This window comes from Dendrobates tinctorius, unplaced genomic scaffold (genome assembly GCF_039654945.1).
Source record: "Dendrobates tinctorius isolate UK_male_01 unplaced genomic scaffold, ASM3965494v1 ptg000191l, whole genome shotgun sequence".
In the NCBI taxonomy this organism is placed as follows: Eukaryota; Metazoa; Chordata; class Amphibia; order Anura; family Dendrobatidae; genus Dendrobates; species Dendrobates tinctorius.
In genome coordinates this window covers 8,913,879-8,932,820 of record NW_027361858.1, presented here as the reverse complement: position 1 = coordinate 8,932,820, position 18,942 = coordinate 8,913,879, and the positions used below count along the sequence as shown (strand labels likewise).

At 47.7% G+C, this 18,942-nt stretch overlaps 1 protein-coding gene and 1 long non-coding RNA gene across 2 annotated transcripts in view; both read right to left on the bottom strand.

Moving 5' to 3' along the window:
* The window catches only part of LOC141055719 (uncharacterized), a 161,318-nt gene that overhangs the window by 57,402 nt on the left and 84,974 nt on the right, over window positions 1–18,942 (bottom strand). The gene's annotated exons all lie outside the window — the stretch shown is intronic.
* On the bottom strand, window positions 8,256–8,968 carry LOC141055718 (large ribosomal subunit protein uL1-like). The gene has a single exon (XM_073552417.1). It carries the CDS (start codon window positions 8,945–8,947, stop codon window positions 8,297–8,299), a length of 651 nt encoding a protein of 216 aa, XP_073408518.1. The 5' UTR covers window positions 8,948–8,968; the 3' UTR covers window positions 8,256–8,296.

The window sequence follows — 18,942 nt, the reverse complement described above, 5'->3', positions numbered from 1 at the left end:
TACCGTATCACCGGATAACATGTATGGATAGCGTACACATTCAAAATATATGTCTATACAGCATGAGGCAGGCTCAGACGGTGTTAGGCCCAGTATGGATTGCACGTGAGTGCACAAAGGTTAGAAAGGGTACCGTATCACCGGATAACATGTATGAATAGCGTACACATTCAAAATATATGTCTATACAGCATGAGGCAGGCTCAGACGGTGTTAGGCCCAGTATGGATTGCAAGTGATTGCACAAAGGTTAGAAAGGGTACCGTATCACCGGATAACATGTATGGATAGCATACACATTCAAAATATATGTCTATACAGCATGAGGCAGGCTCAGACGGTATTAGGCCCAGTATGGATTGCACGTGATTGCACAAAGGTTAGAAAGGGTACCGTATCCCCAGATAACATGTATGGATAGCGTACACATTCAAAATATATGTCTCAGGAGGCAGGCTCAGATGGTGTTAGGCCCAGTATGGATTGCACGTGATTGCACAAAAGTTAGAAAGGGTACCGTATCACCGGATAACATGTATGGATAGCGTACACATTCAAAATATATGTCTATACAGCATGAGGCAGGCTCAGACGGTGTTAAGCCCAGTATGGATTGCACGTGATTGCACAAAGGTTAGAAAGGGTACCGTATCCCCGGATAACATGTATGGATAGCGTACACATTCAAAATATATGTCTATACATCAGGAGGCAGGCTCAGACGGTGTCAGGCACATTATGGATTTGACGGCCCAGATTACACAGCGGAGGAGCAGGGAGAGGTAAAGATTGCAAATGCTGGGGCCCTGCCCAAGCAAGGGGGGCCCACTCGTGGGCGTCGGTACTGGCACTGGGCCCCTCATAGTACAGCGGTGTGTCTGACGGCAGATGTACACCACCACCGTCAGAGACACTTGATTGCACTATGAGGGACCCTGTGCCAGTGCCCGCGCCCAAGAGTCGGCCTACCCACCTGTCCAGGGCAACGGCACTCGCACGGTGTCGTGGGCTAGGTGGTGACCCCGGCCATGGGGGGGGAGGCAGCACAGTTAGGGAGTTTTAGAAAGTGGCATATGTTGATGTTGGACATTCAGCTGATGCAAAAGGCGAAATAGGTGAAGTACCAGGAAGAGGTGGACCAAAGCAAGCCATTTTTCTGTCACCCTATGTGTCATCAGGGGAAGGTGGGACAAAATCCTTGGAAACCCATGCGTGGTTCATTTTAATGAAGGATAGATCATCCACATTTTGGGTTGACAGACGGGTCCTTTTTTCTGTCAGGATTGATCCAGCTGCACTGAAGACTCTTTCCGATAGCACACTTGCAGCTGGGCAAGCGAGCTCCTGTAAGGCATATTGGGCAAATTCAGGCCAGGTGTCCAGTTTAGCGGCCCAATAGTCAAAGGGGAATGACCTGTGTGGGAGAACATCGATATGGGAGGAAAAGTAGTTTGTAACCATAGTTGACAACTGCTGTCTCCTGTCACTTTCCATCGATGCAGTATTACCAGTTGTGTGAGCGGTATTTGAAAAATCAGTCCACAACATTGTCATGAAACCCCTGTCTCCAACGCCACTTCTGCTGTGTGCACCACGAACACCTCTGCCAAGCTGCCCCCGGCCCGTACGGCTCGTGTGAGAACCATCACCGCTGCTGTGTGCTGGGAATGCCTCAAGCAACCGATTTACCAGAGTTGCTTGTTTATTAGCCAATATTAGGTCAAGGTTCTCCTGTGGCATGATGTTTTGTAATTTGCCTTTATAGCATGGATCCAGGATGCTGGCCAACCAGTAGTCGTCATCGTTCATCATTTTGGCAATGCGGGGGTCCCTTTTTAGGATCCGCAAGGCATAATCTGACATGTGGGCCAATGTTCCCGGTGTCAATGATGCACTGCGAGTGCTGGGTGGAGGAGCACTTTCTGGCAAATCCACATCCCTCCAGTCACGCACAAACCCTGTACCAGACCTTGCCACGCCAACATTTTCACTTGCCCCACGAGATGCATCCTCCTCCCCTAAGTAATCATCCCCATCATCATCCTCCTCCTCCTCTTCTTCCTCCACCTCGTCCAGGAGAGGTCCCTGAGCAGACAATGGCTGAATGTCATCAAGGATTCCCTCCTCCTCTTCCTCCTCATCAACATTGGCTGCAGACGCCTGCTCCTTAAGGTGCGTCAAAGTTTGCATGAGCAGACGCATAAGTGGGATGCTCATGCTTAGGATGGCGTCGTCTGCGCTTACCAGCCGTGTGCATTCCTCAAAACACTGAAGGACTTTACAAAGGTCTTTCAGCTTCGACCACTGCACACCTGTCAACTCCATGTCTGCTCTCAAAGTGCCTGGCCGTGTATCCTCCCACAAATGCATTATGGCCTGCCTCTGCTCGCACAGCCGCTCCACCATGTGCAGGGTGGAGTTCCACCTTGTTGCAATGTCGATAATGAGGCGGTGGTTGGGAAGGTGGAGCAATCGCTGCAGCTTCTGCATACGAACGGAGTGTACAGGCGACCAGCGGATGTGCACGCACAGTCTTCGCACCTTCTGGTGCAGGGCTGTTAACTCCGGATAATTTTTGAGGAAGCACTGCACCACCAGGTTCAAGGTGTGAGCCAAGCAAGGTATGTGGCTGAGTTTTGAAAGGGCTATGGCTGCCACAAAATTACGGCCGTTATCACTAACTACATTGCCTGCCTCAAGATGTACACTGCCCAGCCATGACTCAGTTTGTCGCTTCAAGTACTCGGCCAGCACCTCAGCGGTATGTCTGTCGCCCAAACACATCATCTGCAACACAGCCTGCTGACGCTTTCCACTAGCTGCTCAATAGGGGGACACATCGTGTGCAACAGTGGCAGCTGCAGATGGAGTGCTCATGGACGAGCTTTCGCTTCTGGAGGAGGAGGAGGAGGAGGGTGGAACGACTACAGCCAACTGTTTCCTATACCGTGGGCTAGGCAGCACTGTCCCACCACCGCTGTCCCCTGTGGACCCTGCATCCACCACATTAACCCAGTGCGCAGTGATGGACACGTAACGGCCCTGGCCATGCCGACTGGACCATGCATCAGTTGTGAGGTGCACCTTTCCGCTCACTGACTGCTTGAGTGCATGGACAATGCGGTCTTTCACTTGATGGTGGAGGGCTGGGATGGCTTTGCGAGAGAAGAAGTGGCGACTGGGTAGGTCATAGCGTGGTACTGCATAGGCCATGAGTTCGCGGAAAGCTGTGCTTTCCACCAACCTAAAGGGCATCACCTCAAACGAGATTAGTTTGGCAATGTGGGCGTTCAAACCCAGTGTACGCGGATGAGAGACTGAGTACTTTCTTGACCTACTCATAGTGTCTGGGAGGGTGAGCTGGACTTGAGAGCTGCATATGGTGGAAGTAGCGGTGGACAGGGCGGACTGAGAGAGGGTTGATGATGGTGATGGAGTTGGTGTTCTTTCTGATGGCCTAGAATCAGTCTTTCGTTGATATAACAGTGGGATTCCCTGACTGCTGTGGCCTTGCAACGACACCTCAACATTTGCTGCTGTGCTAACCGGTGGGCTTACAGTGGGGGAAACAATGTAGCGTTGATGACTACCTTCGTTGTGATCAGTTGCACATGTGGCACTTGAGGTTTGGTGTTGTGTCCACGCTTGCAAGTGCATGCTGGTTAAATGTCTAAGCATGCAACTGGTATTCAAATTTTTCAGATTTTTCCCTTGGCTAAAGGTCTTTGCGCACTTCTTACAGATAACCTTGGCCTGATCATGAGGATTTTGTTCAAAAAAGTGCCACACTGCACTCTTCCTACTTTGGCAGACATTTTGCGGCCTAGCACGCTGTGATCTTTTGACCCTCTGGACAAGCTGTCCAGCAACTCTTTTGATGTTTGGAACCTGTCTTTGGAGTGCTACGGGCCTGCCAGATAACAGCTGTTGCGATGTCGATGTCTGCTGTGGATGCTCCTCATCTGAGCTATTGGATGCAGCACCCTCTTCCCCCAATGGATGCCAATCTGGGTCAACAACTGGGTCATCCATCACCTCCTCTTCTATGTCATGTGCACCTTCCTCTGTCACCGTGTATGGTGGTATAGTGTGCGGGAAGGGGCACCTGAGTCTCATCAGGGTCAGAATCTGGCTCTGTACACTGCGAGGACAATGTAGTGCTCTGAGTGAATGTACCAGCAGAATCATCCATCAGCGGCTGTGCATCAGTGCACTCCATGTCAGATTCATCTTGGCCTGGGTAATTCACCATTTCACTTGATAATCCAGGCATGGTATGTGAAAACAGCTCCATGGAGTAATCAGTAGTATGGCCTGCGTCATCCTTCAATCTTGGTTGGGGTGAAGGACACAAGGAAAGGTGTGGTTCATGAACATGAGCCTCCAATGACGACTCAGTGCTTTTACTTTTTACAACTGAAGAAGAGGAGGCGATAGAGCTGGAGGCTGAGTCAGCAATGTAAGACAAAACTTTTTCCTGATGCTCTGGCTTTAAAAGCGGTTTGCCAACTCCTAGAAAACTAAGCGTTCGAGGCCTTATGTAGCCAGACGATGACGCAGGCTCAACACCTCCTGCATTCGGTCCTATTTTGCTCTTGCCACTACCATCAGATCCACCACCAACACCATCATTACCAGCTGCCAACCCCCGCCCAATTCCACGGCCTCTTCCACCAGCCTTCCTCATTTTTGGTAGAAATGTAGACAAAATCCAACAAACTATATAGTATGTAAAACAAGGTACAAGGTGTCTATAGGACAGGGGAGATTTTGAATGTCTGCACACACTTTTGGACACTGGACACTTTTGGATTGTGTGAGGCCCAATGAATATCTGAGCGCTATGTGACAGGCTCGATGGCACAGCTGTGACCTAAGTGACTAGAGGATAAGTGAGATTTTGAATGTCTGCACACACTTTTGGACACTGGACACTTTTGGATTGTGTGAGGCCCAATGAATATCTGAGCGCTATGTGACAGGCTCGATGGCACAGCTGTGACCTAAGTGACTAGAGGATAAGTGAGATTTTGAATGTCTGCACACACTTTTGGACAGTGGACACTTTTGGATTGTGTGAGACCCAATGAATATCAGAGCGCTATGTGACAGGCTCGATGGCACAGCTGTGACCTAAGTGACTAGAGGATAAGTGCGATTTTGAATCTCTGCACACACTTTTGGACACTGGACACTTTTGGATTGTGTGAGGCCCAATGAATATCTGAGCGCTATGTGACAGGCTCGATGGCACAGCTGTGACCTAAGTGACTAGAGGATAAGTGAGATTTTGAATGTCTGCACACACTTTTGGACACTGGACACTTTTGTATTGTGTGAGGCCCAATGAATATCTGAGCGCTATGTGACAGGCTCGATGGCACAGCTGTGACCTAAGTGACTAGAGGATAAGTGCGATTTTGAATCTCTGCACACACTTTTGGACACTGGACACTTTTGGATTGTGTGAGGCCCAATGAATATCTGAGCGCTATGTGACAGGCTCGATGGCACAGCTGTGACCTAAGTGACTAGAGGATAAGTGAGATTTTGAATGTCTGCACACACTTTTGGACACTGGACACTTTTGGATTGTGTGAGGCCCAATGAATATCTGAGCACTGATACACCACTATATAGCCTCCCCTTGCACTGCAACACAGTGACTGGTGTGTTGTGCAGGCCAAATTGCTATCAGCAGCAGAAGCAGTTTTTTTTTCTTCTCAGCAGGACAAAAAAAAAAATTGGGATTGCTTAAGCAGTTTGAGGCCCAATGAATATCTGAGCGCTATGTGACAGGCTCGATGGCGCAGCTGTGACCAAAGTGACTAGAGGATAAGGGAGATTGGATTGCTTTTAAAAAAGCAGTTTGCGGAGCAGTGGGTAAACAGCAATGCCAGCCTGTCAGGAAGCCTTAGAAGGCAGCCCAACAACCAACACCACTGATACACCACTATATAGCCTCCCCTTGCACTGCACACACAGTGACTGGTGTGTTGTGCAGGCCAAATCGCTAGCAGCAGAAGCAGTTTTTTTGTCTTCTTCCCTGCCTAACGTTCTCCCTACAGAATCAGCAGCAACCTCTCCCTATGCTAAGATCGGCAGAAGTAAGATGGCGGTCGGCATGCACGCCCTTTTATACCCCCTGTGACGCCCACCAAAGCAAGCCAATCACTTGCATGCCCTTCTGAAAGATGGTGGTGACCCGTGCCTATGTCATCACGTTGCCCACAGTGTCCGTGGATCCTGATTGGCTGAAAAAGAGCGCAAAACAAACTTTTGAAACGCGACTTTGGCGCGTAAGTCGCCGACCTCGTGGCCGACCTCATCCTAGGGTCGGGTTTCGTTTCATGAAACCCGACTTTGCCAAAAGTCGGCGACTTTTGAATTTTTTCGACCCGTTTCGCTCAACTCTACTCGCCACTATTCGTTACTCGCTCGAGCATCTTTGTGCTCGGGATGCTCGTTACTCGGCGAGTACATTTTAAATGCTTGAGCGGGAGCTCGAGTCCCTGCCTGCATGTTTGGCACTTTCTAGACAGCCAATGAGCATGTGGAGATTGCTTACCACTCACTGTAATACCATGGCCATCTTGGTTGTGGCATTAATGTGATTGGCTGGCAGCATAACGTTATCAGGTCTATATAAGACCCGACACGCACTGTACCGAAACTGTACCCCGGACACAGGCAGTGTACAGAGAGATGCTAATTAGAGGTCAGCGAACTTGTTCAGAAAACGATCGCCAATTTTAAATTTGGCACAAATGTAACACTTTTGGATTCGTGTTCAGTTTCACAAGCATTTTTAGTCAAAGACGTCATGACACAAGGTCTTCTGTGATTGGCGGAGTCACATGTCCCTGGCCATATAAAAAGCGGACATCTTGTTTTGCTGGCAACATTTTCTCAGTGTTACAATGGTTGCAAGTGAACTTGTCTGTTAGCTACACAGGATCCTGTCCTGTGTGAAATCGATCTTCCAGCATTGAAATAGATTGTGCAAAAAACTGTGTTGCAGTCTCAGGAGGCCCATTTGCAATTCAAAATCTTTGTGATAAAACTGTGTTTCAGTGAGAAATCAAAAGGCCACATTTTCACTTAAAAATTGTTAGGCCTAATATTGGGGTGCAGCCAGGAGGCGCAATTTGTTAATCCAAATCGTTTGAGATAAAACTGTGTTTCAGTGAGAAATTAGAGGGCCAAATTTCCACTTACAAAACGTTAGGCATAATATTAGGGTACAGCCAGAAGGCCCAATTTGCTAATCCAAATCGTACATTAAGTGATAGGTGACTGACAGGTGTGGGCTTCAAGTTGCAAAACAGCAGGTTACAAGAGAGAAAGGGCACATACAACATGAGTGGGAAATAGTGAGGTCATGGTGGAAGGGGGAACAAACTTGGTGTTTGACGTGTACGTGGGTTAGGTGTTAATGTTAATGAAAGTTCAACTGAACTAACTATCTGAACTAACCATCTCGTCCTATCCGAAGACCATTGACAACATCTGTGACTAGACAAGCTTCTCGACTCCATTTTTTTGACAGTTGCACAGCAGTATGCATTGTAGATGAGGCTCAGAAAGAACAAGTGCTTCAGTGAAAGGCAAGCGCTGAGTCAAGTGGCCTCTCCTCCTCATCCTCCACCTTAACATCACACACAGTACAATCCTCAGAGGTATCACCCTAATCACCCTTTAAATCCCCGTGTCACAAATTTACAAATGCCTAACTGACTGTGTGGAACCACAGATGAGTCATTCGGCAGAGCTTTTCACACATTCTATCCTATGGGCATCAGAAGTGTGCTTCAAAGATTAACAGAATCCAGAGGAAGAAAGCATCTGCACTGATACCCAAAATATTTTCATGTTGGATCCAGGGCCAGACAAAGTAGGGTCCGAGCAGAATCTAGACCCTTGTCACCAGATGTTAACCACAGGGGGTGGGGGGGATCATGATGAAGCTCAGATACCAGAGATACATGTGGACTGCACTGAGGAGGACGTTGACTCTCATGGTGAGGAGTGTGAGAACTGAGACCATGATGTCATGAGGTTGTAGATCCCACTTGGTGTAAATCCAGAGATGCACAGCTTAGTATATCAGCAAAGAAGGTGGAAGAGGAGGAAGACGAGGAGGTTATGTTGCACAGACGCAAAGTAATGCAACAAGCACCGCATCCTCAGCCACAACTAGCATCAGTTGCGAGTGTGGAGTTCGCAGGGGTGGCAAGGGTTGCCTAGCCCAAGCCTTTTTTTTTTTTATCAATGGACAAAAATTTATTTTTAGAAATTAGTACAGATGCTGTGGTTTGCCCATTGTGCTCTTAATATAAAGAGCCCTTACATTCTGCCAATTCTTTTTCAGCAAAGATGCCAAGAAGTTAATTGCCAGTTGGATATTATAGACCAGCTCTTCCTCAGACATCTTCACATGGCCAACTGCAACAGCAAGACCCAGGACCTTTTTCATCTGGAATTTGAAGGTGGGCTTGACTTCATCGACTTTTGCCACCATGTTTTCATTGCGTGTTAGCAAGAAAAGAAACTTGCCAGCTTTGTTCAAACCAGGTCCTAAGATAAGAGGAATCTGCTTGACCAATGATTGAGATGCTAAAAATGCATCGCATTTCTTCGCCAGCTTTTTCACCATTTTTTTGTTCTTATTCAGCTTCTTAAGGGCTTCTATGTCCATGTGAGGCAATTCAATAGCCTTTACCTCATCAGAGTGCTGCTGGTCTCCGAAAACACAAGCTGAAAATTTGTGTCTTGGTGTAGACTTTAGCCTGACTGGGACAGAGAAACGCTTGTCTTTCTGAGGGTTGTAGTTTTTAAGGCTGATCTGAAGCTCCACAGTCTGCAGAAACTTTCTTTTCCATTTTGCTGTGACCATTACTTCCTTCACTGCTGCATACAGCGTATCACGAGAAACTTTACTACTCATGGTGCACACAGAAAAGGTTCAGCCACGAGAAAAGCAGCCCAGGCCTTTTTTTGAGACATGCAAAGAATGATTCAACTCACGTAATCTGCCAAATTTGCAAAACAAAACCTTAGTAGAGGCAAAAATTTGCAATAATTTGTCAACTACATGCATGAAGCAGCACACGCACAAACAGCATGCCTTTGTCTGGAAATCTCACTGCGCTAATATGCTGACTAGTGGGCCTCACCAACCACCAGCCATCCTATCAACCACATCTACTGCTTGTTCCTCCTCTTTCACCATGCCAAGTGTTCTCACACAGGTCTCTGCTGCAGAAAATCCACTTCTTTACTCGCCACATTCTGGGTGAGTGAGAGCCCATCAGCTGTTATGGAAGTGGAGATGCCTGCTGCTTTTGTGTCACCTAGCACAACAAATCTTTATCAATCCACCATAACATCTATGCCTGCACCTCATTGACAGTCCAGCAGTTTGTCCTGTTCACCCTACTCCACCATCTCTCAGCAAAATAGCCAGCCCTTGGTCCAGCAGTCATGGTAACTTAAAATAATGTTTTTTCCTACGCAAGCCAAAGCTAAGAACTTGAACTCCACCATCTCCAATCTGTTGGCCATGAAAATGCTGCCTTTTTACCTGGTAGATGCAAATGGATTCAGAAAGTTGATGGCCGTAGTAGTCCCCCAGTACCAGTTGCCCAGTCACAATTACTTCCTTAAGAAAGCTGTGCCTGTACTGCACCAGCATGTCACAGACAACATCAACCGTTCACAGAAAAAATGTATATCTGCCAGGGTGTTAATCTATGGGGCAGCTCACATCACCGTATTTTTTCTCGGGCGTATTCTACGTGCGTGTAAAATCACAGCATCCTGCGGTTTTACATGTATATCGGCTGAGTCTCGACAATGCAAGCCTATGGGTGCAAGAAAAAATCGAATACCACACGGACCATGCGAGTATTGTCCGATGTTTATGCACCGGTGTCCTTTGAAAAGCCAGCAATTCATGTGCGATGCACAGTAAAATCACACTGACAGGATAGAATAGAATAGATAGGTTAGATATATACATATAGAATACATAGATAAATAAATGTCAGTGACACACACATATATATATATATATATATATATATATATATACTAGCTATGAACCCGTTCTACGCCCGGGTGGCGAGCATTTTAACTGGCATATGGTCTCCCATCCTGGTATGTGCTGCCACCCTCCTATCCTGGTGCGCATTACACCCCTCATTCCTATCCTGGTATGCATGGTACCCTCACCCCCCCAATCCTGGTATGCATGGCACCCCATTCTTCATCCTGGTATGCATGGTCCCCTCACCCCTCAATCCTGGTATGCATGGTACTCCCTCATCCCTATCCTGGTAAACATGGTCCCCTCACCCCCTATCCTGGTATGCATGGTCCCCTCACCCCCTATCCTGGTATGCATGGTCCCCTCACCCCCAATCCTGGTATGCATGGCCCCCTCACCCCCTATGCTGGTATGTATAGTCCCCTCACCCCCTATTCTGGTATGCATGGTCCTCTCATCCCCCAATCCTGGTATGCATGGTACCCCTCATCCCCAAATCCTGGTATGCAGGGTCCCCTCACATCTCAATCCTGGTATGCATGGTACCCCTCATGCCCTAATCCTGGTATGCATGGTCCCCTCACCCCCTATCCTGGTATGCATGGTTCCCTCACCCCCAATCCTTGTATGCATGGCCCCTTCACCCCCTATCTTGGTATGTATGGTCCCCTCACCCCCTATCCTGGTATGCATAGTCCTCTCATCCCCCAATCCTGGTATGCATGGTCCCCTCACCCCCCAATCCTAGTATGCATGGTACTCCCTCATCCCTATCCTGGTATGCATGGTCCCCTCACCCCCTATCCTGGTATGCATGGTTCCCTCACCCCCAATCCTGGTATGCATGGCCCCTTCACCCCCTATCTTGGTATGTATGGTCCCCTCACCCCCTATCCTGGTATGCATAGTCCTCTCATCCCCCAATCCTGGTATGCATGGTATCCCTCATCCCCCAATCCTGGTATGCATGGTCCTCTCACCCCCCAATCCTGGTATGCATGGTACGCCCTCATCCCTCTCCTGGTATGCATGGTCCCCTCACCCCCTATCCTGGTATGCATGGTACCCCTCATCCCCCAAATCCTGGTATTCATGGTACTCCCTCATCCGCCAATCCTGGTATGCATGGTCCTCTCACCCCCCCCCCAATCCTGGTATGCATGGCATCCCATTCTTCTTCCTGGTATGCATGGTCCCCTCACCCCCCAATCCTGGTATGCATGGCACCCCATTCTTCATCCTGGTATGCATGGTCCCCTCACCCCCTATCCTGGTATGCATGGTCCCCTCACCCCCAATCCTGGTATGCATGACCCCCTCACCCCCTATCCTGGTATCTATGGTCCCCTCACCCCCTATCCTGGTATGCATGGTCCTGTCATCTCCCAATCCTGTTATGCATGGTACGCCCTCATCCCTAACCTGGTATGCATGGTCCCCTCCCCCCCTATCCTGTTGTGCATGGAACCCCTCATCCCCCAATCCTGGTATGCATGGTACTCCCTCATACCTATCCTGGTATGTATGGTCCCCTCACCCCCTATCCTGGTATGTATGGTTCCCTCACCCCCAATCCTGGTATGCATGGCCCCTTCACCCCCTATCTTGGTATGTATGGTCCCCTCACCCCCTATCCTGGTATGCATAGTCCTATCATCCCCCAATCCTGGTATGCATGGTATCCCTCATCCCCCAATCCTGGTATGCATGGTCCTCTCACCCCCCAATCCTGGTATGCATGGTACGCCCTCATCCCTATCCTGGTATGCATGGTACCCCTCATCCCCCGAATCCTGGTATTCATGGTACTCCCTCATCCGCCAATCCTGGTATGCATGGTCCTCTCACCCCCCCAATCCTGGTATGCATGGCATCCCATTCTTCTTCCTGGTATGCATGGTCCCCTCACCCCCCAATCCTGGTATGCATGGCACCCCATTCTTCATCCTGGTATGCATGGTCCCCGCACTCCCTATCCTGGTATGCATGGTCCCCTCACCCCCAATCCTGGTATGCATGACCCCCTCACCCCCTATCCTGGTATCTATGGTCCCCTCACCCCCTATCCTGGTATGCATGGTCCTGTCATCCCCCAATCCTGTAATGCATGGTACTCCCTCATCCCTAACCTGGTATGCATGGTCCCCTCACCCCCTATCCTGTTGTGCATGGAACCCCTCATCCCCCAATCCTGGTATGCATGGTACTCCCTCATCCCACCCCACAATTTTTGCAATCAGCAGAGGGAAAGCTTACGACTGGTAGCAGATGTCTATAGCCTGAGAAAGGGGGTAATACCAATGGAGCTTCCCAAGCTGTTAATTTCAACGCACAACTGTATGATTAGCCTTTACTGGCTATTAAAATGGGGGATCCCTAAAAAAATTATGTGGGGTTTCCCCTATAATTAATAACCAGCAAAGGCTATGCAGACAGCTCCAGGCTGATATTAACAGCATAGGAAGAGGCCATGGATACTGCCCCCCCTGGCCATAATTATCAGCTCTCAGCTGCCCCAGAAAAGGAGCATCTCTAAAATGCACCAATTCTGGCACTTAGTTTTGCTCTTCCCACTGTTATGGCTCAGGATGGGATTTCCTTTTCCATCCTGGGCTTGTTGGGGTTAACTCTGCATGGCCTCCCTTTGGTTTGTGAAGATCTATTTTAACCAGCTCTGGTGCTGGCTCTTTGTCCGTGATACTTCAGTCCTCGGCTGAACCACTGACCTGAGTGACTCTAGGGTATACCTCTTGTTCCTCTCTGTGCTTGTATTGTTTATGATTCGGCTTGTCCCTTTGTGTCTGCATTGTGATTCTGTACTTCTGATATTTCTCAGGTTCTGACCTTTGGCTAAGTTCTCTGACTTCCCTCCTATCTGTGCCCCTGGTTACTGCATTCCTGTCTAGTTTCTGACTTCAGCTTGTATTGCACCATTCTGCTGCCTCTTCCCTGTGACACTGAGCTACCCTCTGTTTACTGAAATCAGCTAGTCTGACCTCACTCCTGGCGTTGCCGGCTACAGCTTTCATTTCTCTCCCGTACGGGAATTAGCTCCACCTCTGGCCACTCCCCTGGTGGTCACGTGTCTCAGGTCCTGCTCTCGGGCAGCTTGCACTCAGCAGCAGCCGCACACTATGACTCGAGATTGCTGCCTCCCTCCAAACTCCCCCTGGTGTTAATTACACCACACTTGCCCTGTATCGGTGGCAAGTGGGGTAATAGTTGGGGGGTTGATGTCACCTTTGTATTGTCTGGTGACATCAAGCCCCAAGGTTAGTAAAGGAGAAGCATCAATAAGACGTCCCCATTACTAACCCCATAGTCACATTATAAGAAAACACAGACACCCATAAAAAAGTCCTTTAATTGAAAGAAAGACACAGACTCTTTTAATAATCTCAATTAAACCATACCTACGACCTCGCCTAATTCAAATGAATTCCTCGATCTCCTGTAATAAAACAAAAATGAAAGCCAACAATATACCATACATTTTGGTTGTTCTGTCCCACGCCGTAATCCATGTCTGGGGTAGAATTAGTTTTCAACCTCGATGGTGCCAAAATGCAACTGTCCATGCTGAATAGCCACTGGTGAATGAGATGCTGCAAGCGTAGCTTCAGTGACATCACTGAGACAGTGCTCCCAGCCGGGCTGAACTGCAGTGACCTCTGGACCATGGGAAAATGCCAGTAATGTGGTCACTGCAGTTCAAGCTCAGTGCCTTCACAGCAGATTACTGGGAGAATTTTTCATGGTAATAACATTTCTCAGCAACAAGACCATTAAAATGAGGCATACAGGTAGAACTAGTGTAACGGAGGGTGACAGATTCCCTGTAAGTTCAGTAAAGTGGTTCAGTAAAGTTCCAATGTTTGAATGGAAGTCTCCTTTATTAATTTGTGGAATTCGTGGTCCTTACTAGTCAATGTAATCGGCCATAGGCAGCCTGCCAACACAAACACCTAGCCATGACCCATCTTTTCATGTAAAGTGCCAGGGCTACATGGAGCAGCAGTTCACCCAAAGCTATGGCCCTCGGCACTTAACAAGTTCTTCCAAACAAGTGATGTGCTGCCACATATGACCACATGTGAATATCATCAAAATGTTAATTTATTTCAGTTCTTCAATACAAAAAGTGAAACTCATATATTATATAGAGTCATTACAAACAGAGGGATCCATTTCAAGTGATAATTTTTATTAATGATGATTATCACTTACAGCCAATGAAAACCCAAAAATCATTATCTCAGTAAGGGTGGTTTCACATTAGCGCTTTTTAAGCGCACGCACGGCCGGGGGTAGATCCGCCCCCGAGCCGGCTCTCTGCCCGGCGTGCCCGCCCCTTGCTTGTAGTGCCGCCTCCTAGCGCACAGCGGCGCCTGCGATCGGCACACCCTATCTTTAGCATAGGGTGCGCAGATCGTGCGCAGGCCGTGCGCTAGTTGCGCTTTGACCTGCGCTGCGCACTTTTGACGGTGCGCCGTGCGCGCCAAAATCAAACTTTTCGGATTTTGGCGCGCACGGCGCACTGTCAAAAGTGCGCAGCGCAGGTCAAAGCGCAACTAGCGCACAGCCTGCGCACGATCTGCGCACCCTATGCTAAAGATAGGGTGCGCCGATCGCAGGCGGCGCTGTGCGCTAGGAGGCGGCGCTACAAGCAAGGGGCGGGCACGCCGGGCAGAGAGCCGGCTCGGGGGCGGAGCTACCCCCGGCCGTGCGTGCGCTTAAAAAGCGCTAATGTGAAACCACCCTAAATTAGAATAATTAACACAAAAAACCTGCAAAGGCTTCCAAAGCATTTAAAAAGTTCCATTAGCCTGTTTCAGTAGGCTCCACAATCATGTGGAAGACTGCTGACTTTACAGATGTCCAAAGGCAGTTATTGACACAAAAGATCATTGCTAAGGCTACTTTCACACATCCGGCTTTTGTAATCCGGCATGATGCGGCGAAATTTGTAAAAACCGGATCCGGCACCGGTTGGCAACGGATCCGTTTTTTTCCTATAGGCATTCATTATCGCCGCATTGTGCCGGATGGGCATGCGGCACGTACATTTTTTGCCAGATACGGCCAAACTTCGCCATCCGACGTCTGCAGAAAACATTCCATGCTATGTTTTTCGACAGCGCTGGACCGGTTTTTTGAACAGCGCATGCCCGGACACTGTGAGTTTTAACCCTAGACGTGCCTGACGAATTACGAAAAATTCTCTCTCTCTTTCTCTCCCCTCCCAGAACAGATGATACCTTTGAGCGGGTGCACTGCTCCATTAAATCTGAACAACACCGTATCCGGCCAAACAAAAGGATCCGGTGTCACCGGCACATCCCGGGTTCCGCTGCTACGTCTTTTCACCGCGCGGCGCCAGAGTACAAAAGCCGTATGTCTGAAAGTAGCCTAAAGAAGTTGGCTGTTCACAGAGTGCTGTATCTTAGCATATTAATGGAAAGTTGAGTTGAAGACAAAAGTGTGATAGAAAAAAGTGCACAATCAACCGGGATAACCGCAGCCTTGAAAGGATTGTTAAGAAAAGGCCATTCAAAAATTTGGGGGAGCTTCACAAGGAGTGGACTGCTGCTGGTGTCGTTGCTTCAACAGCCACCAACTACAGACATATTCAGGACATGGGCTACAAGTGTCGTATTCCTTGTGTCAAGTCACTCATGACCAATAGACAACGCCTGGAGCGTCTTACCTGGGCCAAGGAGAAAAGGAAAAGTACATTTTGCATTTCATAAGGAAATCAAAGTCCCAGACTCTGAAGGAAGAGTTGAGAGGCACACAATCCAAGCTGCTTGAGGTCTAGTGTGAAGTTTCCACAATCAGTGATAGTTTGAGGAGCTTTGTCATCTGCTAGTGTAGGTCTACTGTGTTTTATCAAGACCAAAGTCAGCACAGCCATCTACTAGGAAATTTTAGAGCACTTCATGCTTTCCTCTGCTGACAAGCTTTTTGGAGATGGAAATTTTATTCTCCAGCAGGACTTGGCGTTAAGCTTCTCTTGCTGCGCGGGATAGATCCAAAGCATTGCCTGGTGCTGTGGTCTCCCATTCTGATCTAGCCGCTGCAAGTGCTGCTCAGCACAGACGTCGGTCCCAGGGTCTTGCTCAGGCTCGCAGTATTCATTTGGTTACTACTGGCTCCCCAGCCAAGTCTATGGTAACCAGCGATATGCGGGTGCAGCCTGACGCTTGGGAGTCTAAGTTTAGAGATCATCCAACTGAGCATATCCACAATGTGGCGTCTGCTCATTGGTGGTTGGACGCTTGCTGCTCTGTTGAGGTAGCAGCTACGGATTGGCCTGCGGGCGACATCTCGGCCTACTGGGCGTGAGTGTTTGGGGTGGAGCCTAGTGTATAAAAGGCTCCCAGTGTTGCACTCGGGTGCGCTAGTATCACTTATGTGGGGTTTATGCGAGAGGATACGCTACCACTCTATCTGCATGTTGGAATGTGTCCCTCTAGTCTCTGAAAGTACCTAAGTAGTCAGGTAGGGTTAGGACTGGGTAAATTTCCTTGGCTTACCATCTGTCTCCTTCATGTGTGCGGTTAGCACAGTTGAGTTACAGAACAAGTCCAACTCTCAGGCTATATTTGTCTGGGAAAGCGACAGGGACGTGCACCTAGTGACCCGTTTGTTCTCTTCCTTAACTCAGCATCTGCTTTATTACCTGTGTGTTGCTAGCACAATCTACTTGCAGAGCGAGCTCAACCCATGTGATAGTTCCTTGTGACGTTTAGCAGGGTTTAGTACTTTGGTTACTTTTTACAGTGCCACTCTGTGCAGTAACGGAGTTGGGTACTCTGAGTTCCATTCACACTCTGTAGCATTTAATACAATATGTTTAAGCTGATCGCTTGCTGTTTGGTCCCGCCATTGTTCACTAGCAGCAGTTATACATCTTTGCGCAGAGGACCCCGGGTTGTGATTGCGCTTTATTGTTTATTTTGATTTAGTGCAATCCGCCAACCTTAACACTTGGCACCTGTCCACACTGCCAAAAGTACCAATACTTGGCTTAAAAACAACAGTATCACGTGCTTGATTGATCAGCAAACTCACCTGAACATACATATATACATATATATATATATATATATATAGATGCAGAAAATCTGGAGTTTCTATGACATGTGATATATGTCTCTTGCAATTTGGTGTTCTGTACATATGGGAATTACATATATTTTATCTTCCCCCTGAAAAACTTATATGCATGTATAAAATTGTAATATCTATGCGATGAGCCTACGACATCTAATACTGTTAATAATATATATATATACATGTATGTCTCTATGCACTATTATGTTTGTGATTATTATACCTCTGTATATATTTATATATATTTATGCATAGGACCCTATCATAGTTGTGATTCTATGTTAATGTATTTGATGGTATGATATGATAATGAGTTTACTGGGGCTTTAGTATTTAATTATTGAGCAACAATTAGTTTCTGAGTATTTCTCCAAGTCCATAACCTGCCATCAGTTAGTATGACTCCCTCTTGAATATGCTTTGCAGTGTGCATGCGCTCTGGTCCCATTCTGTCTGCCGCTATGTGACTCAGCGGTGCGCCGGCTTCCGGGTCACGTGGGGCCCCACGTGTTTCCGGCGTTCGACTGCCCGGCTGGGCGTGACTCGGCGGACGTAATGGGATCCATGGCAACATGACGCTGCATTCAATTTCCGGGACTTGGATACTTAAGCCTAGCGCCCAGTCTCTGCCACACGCCCTTGAGGAAGGCACTGCCGAAATGCGCGTCAGGGTGGGCGGGTCTGTCCTGGAGAGCGGTCCACTTTACATGAGGTACTGTTTATACACTGTTATGTAATCTTTAGGATATTTGAGCAGACTAATCTTGCTACTTGTGTGCAATTCTGCCATGTAGTGGTTTACTTTTTCTTGTGTGGGCGCTATGCCTCTTATAAGATAATAATATATTTTGCAACCAGTAACAAACCCAACCTTGGGCAAGTTTTTGATACTGGTTTCATCATGTCATCATTTTTTAGCCCTGTATATCCGTCTGTCTGTATGATCTTTTAAATATATGTTTAAAGATGATGCTACATTTTTGGATTCTATGACTGCCTGTTTCGCTAGATATAGTGTACAGGTAATGCAGGGATCACCAGTGACATTATACACAGGAGCTCTGTATATAATGTACAGGTAATACAGTGATCATTGGTGACATTACACACAGGAGTTCTGTACATAGTGTCAGTGTTCAGGTAATACAGTGATCAACAGTGACAATATAGACAGGAGCTCTGTATATAGAGTCAGTGTACAGGTAATAAAGTAATCACCAATGACCTTATATACAGAAACTCTGTATATAGGGTCAGTGTACAGGTTATACAGTAATCACCAATAACCTTATATACAGAAACTCTGTGTATAGTTTCAGTGTACAGGTAATACAGTGATCACCAATGACCTTATACACAGAAGCTTTGTGTATACTGTTAGTATACAGGTAATACAGTGAACACCAATGACATTATACACAGGAACTCTGTATATAACTGTAAGTGTACAGGTAATACAGGGATCACCAGTGACATTGTACACAGAAGCTCTGCATATAGTGTATAATGCGCATGTACATGTAATACACTGAACTCACCAGTGATGTCTGTGGTTGAAGCCCTTTGTCTTTGCTTTTCTCCATCCAGCACAGACCATTACTCCTTGCAGCCAGGGCTCGTCTCTGCAAAATATAACACACAGTCATCAATAGCTGATCACTTCCAGAGCACTTTCCCCACTTTTGTCCCCGACTTCAACACTGTCAGATGAAAAAAAGCAGCAAACTGCCATACTGTACAGTAACAAGACCCCCATTTTGTTCCCTCCATGGAAAACA

Bases quoted from the DNA above. Each gene is read 5' to 3' on its own strand.
- LOC141055718 (XM_073552417.1), bottom strand. From the start codon at position 8,947: ATGAGTAGTAAAGTTTCTCGTGATACGCTGTATGCAGCAGTGAAGGAA.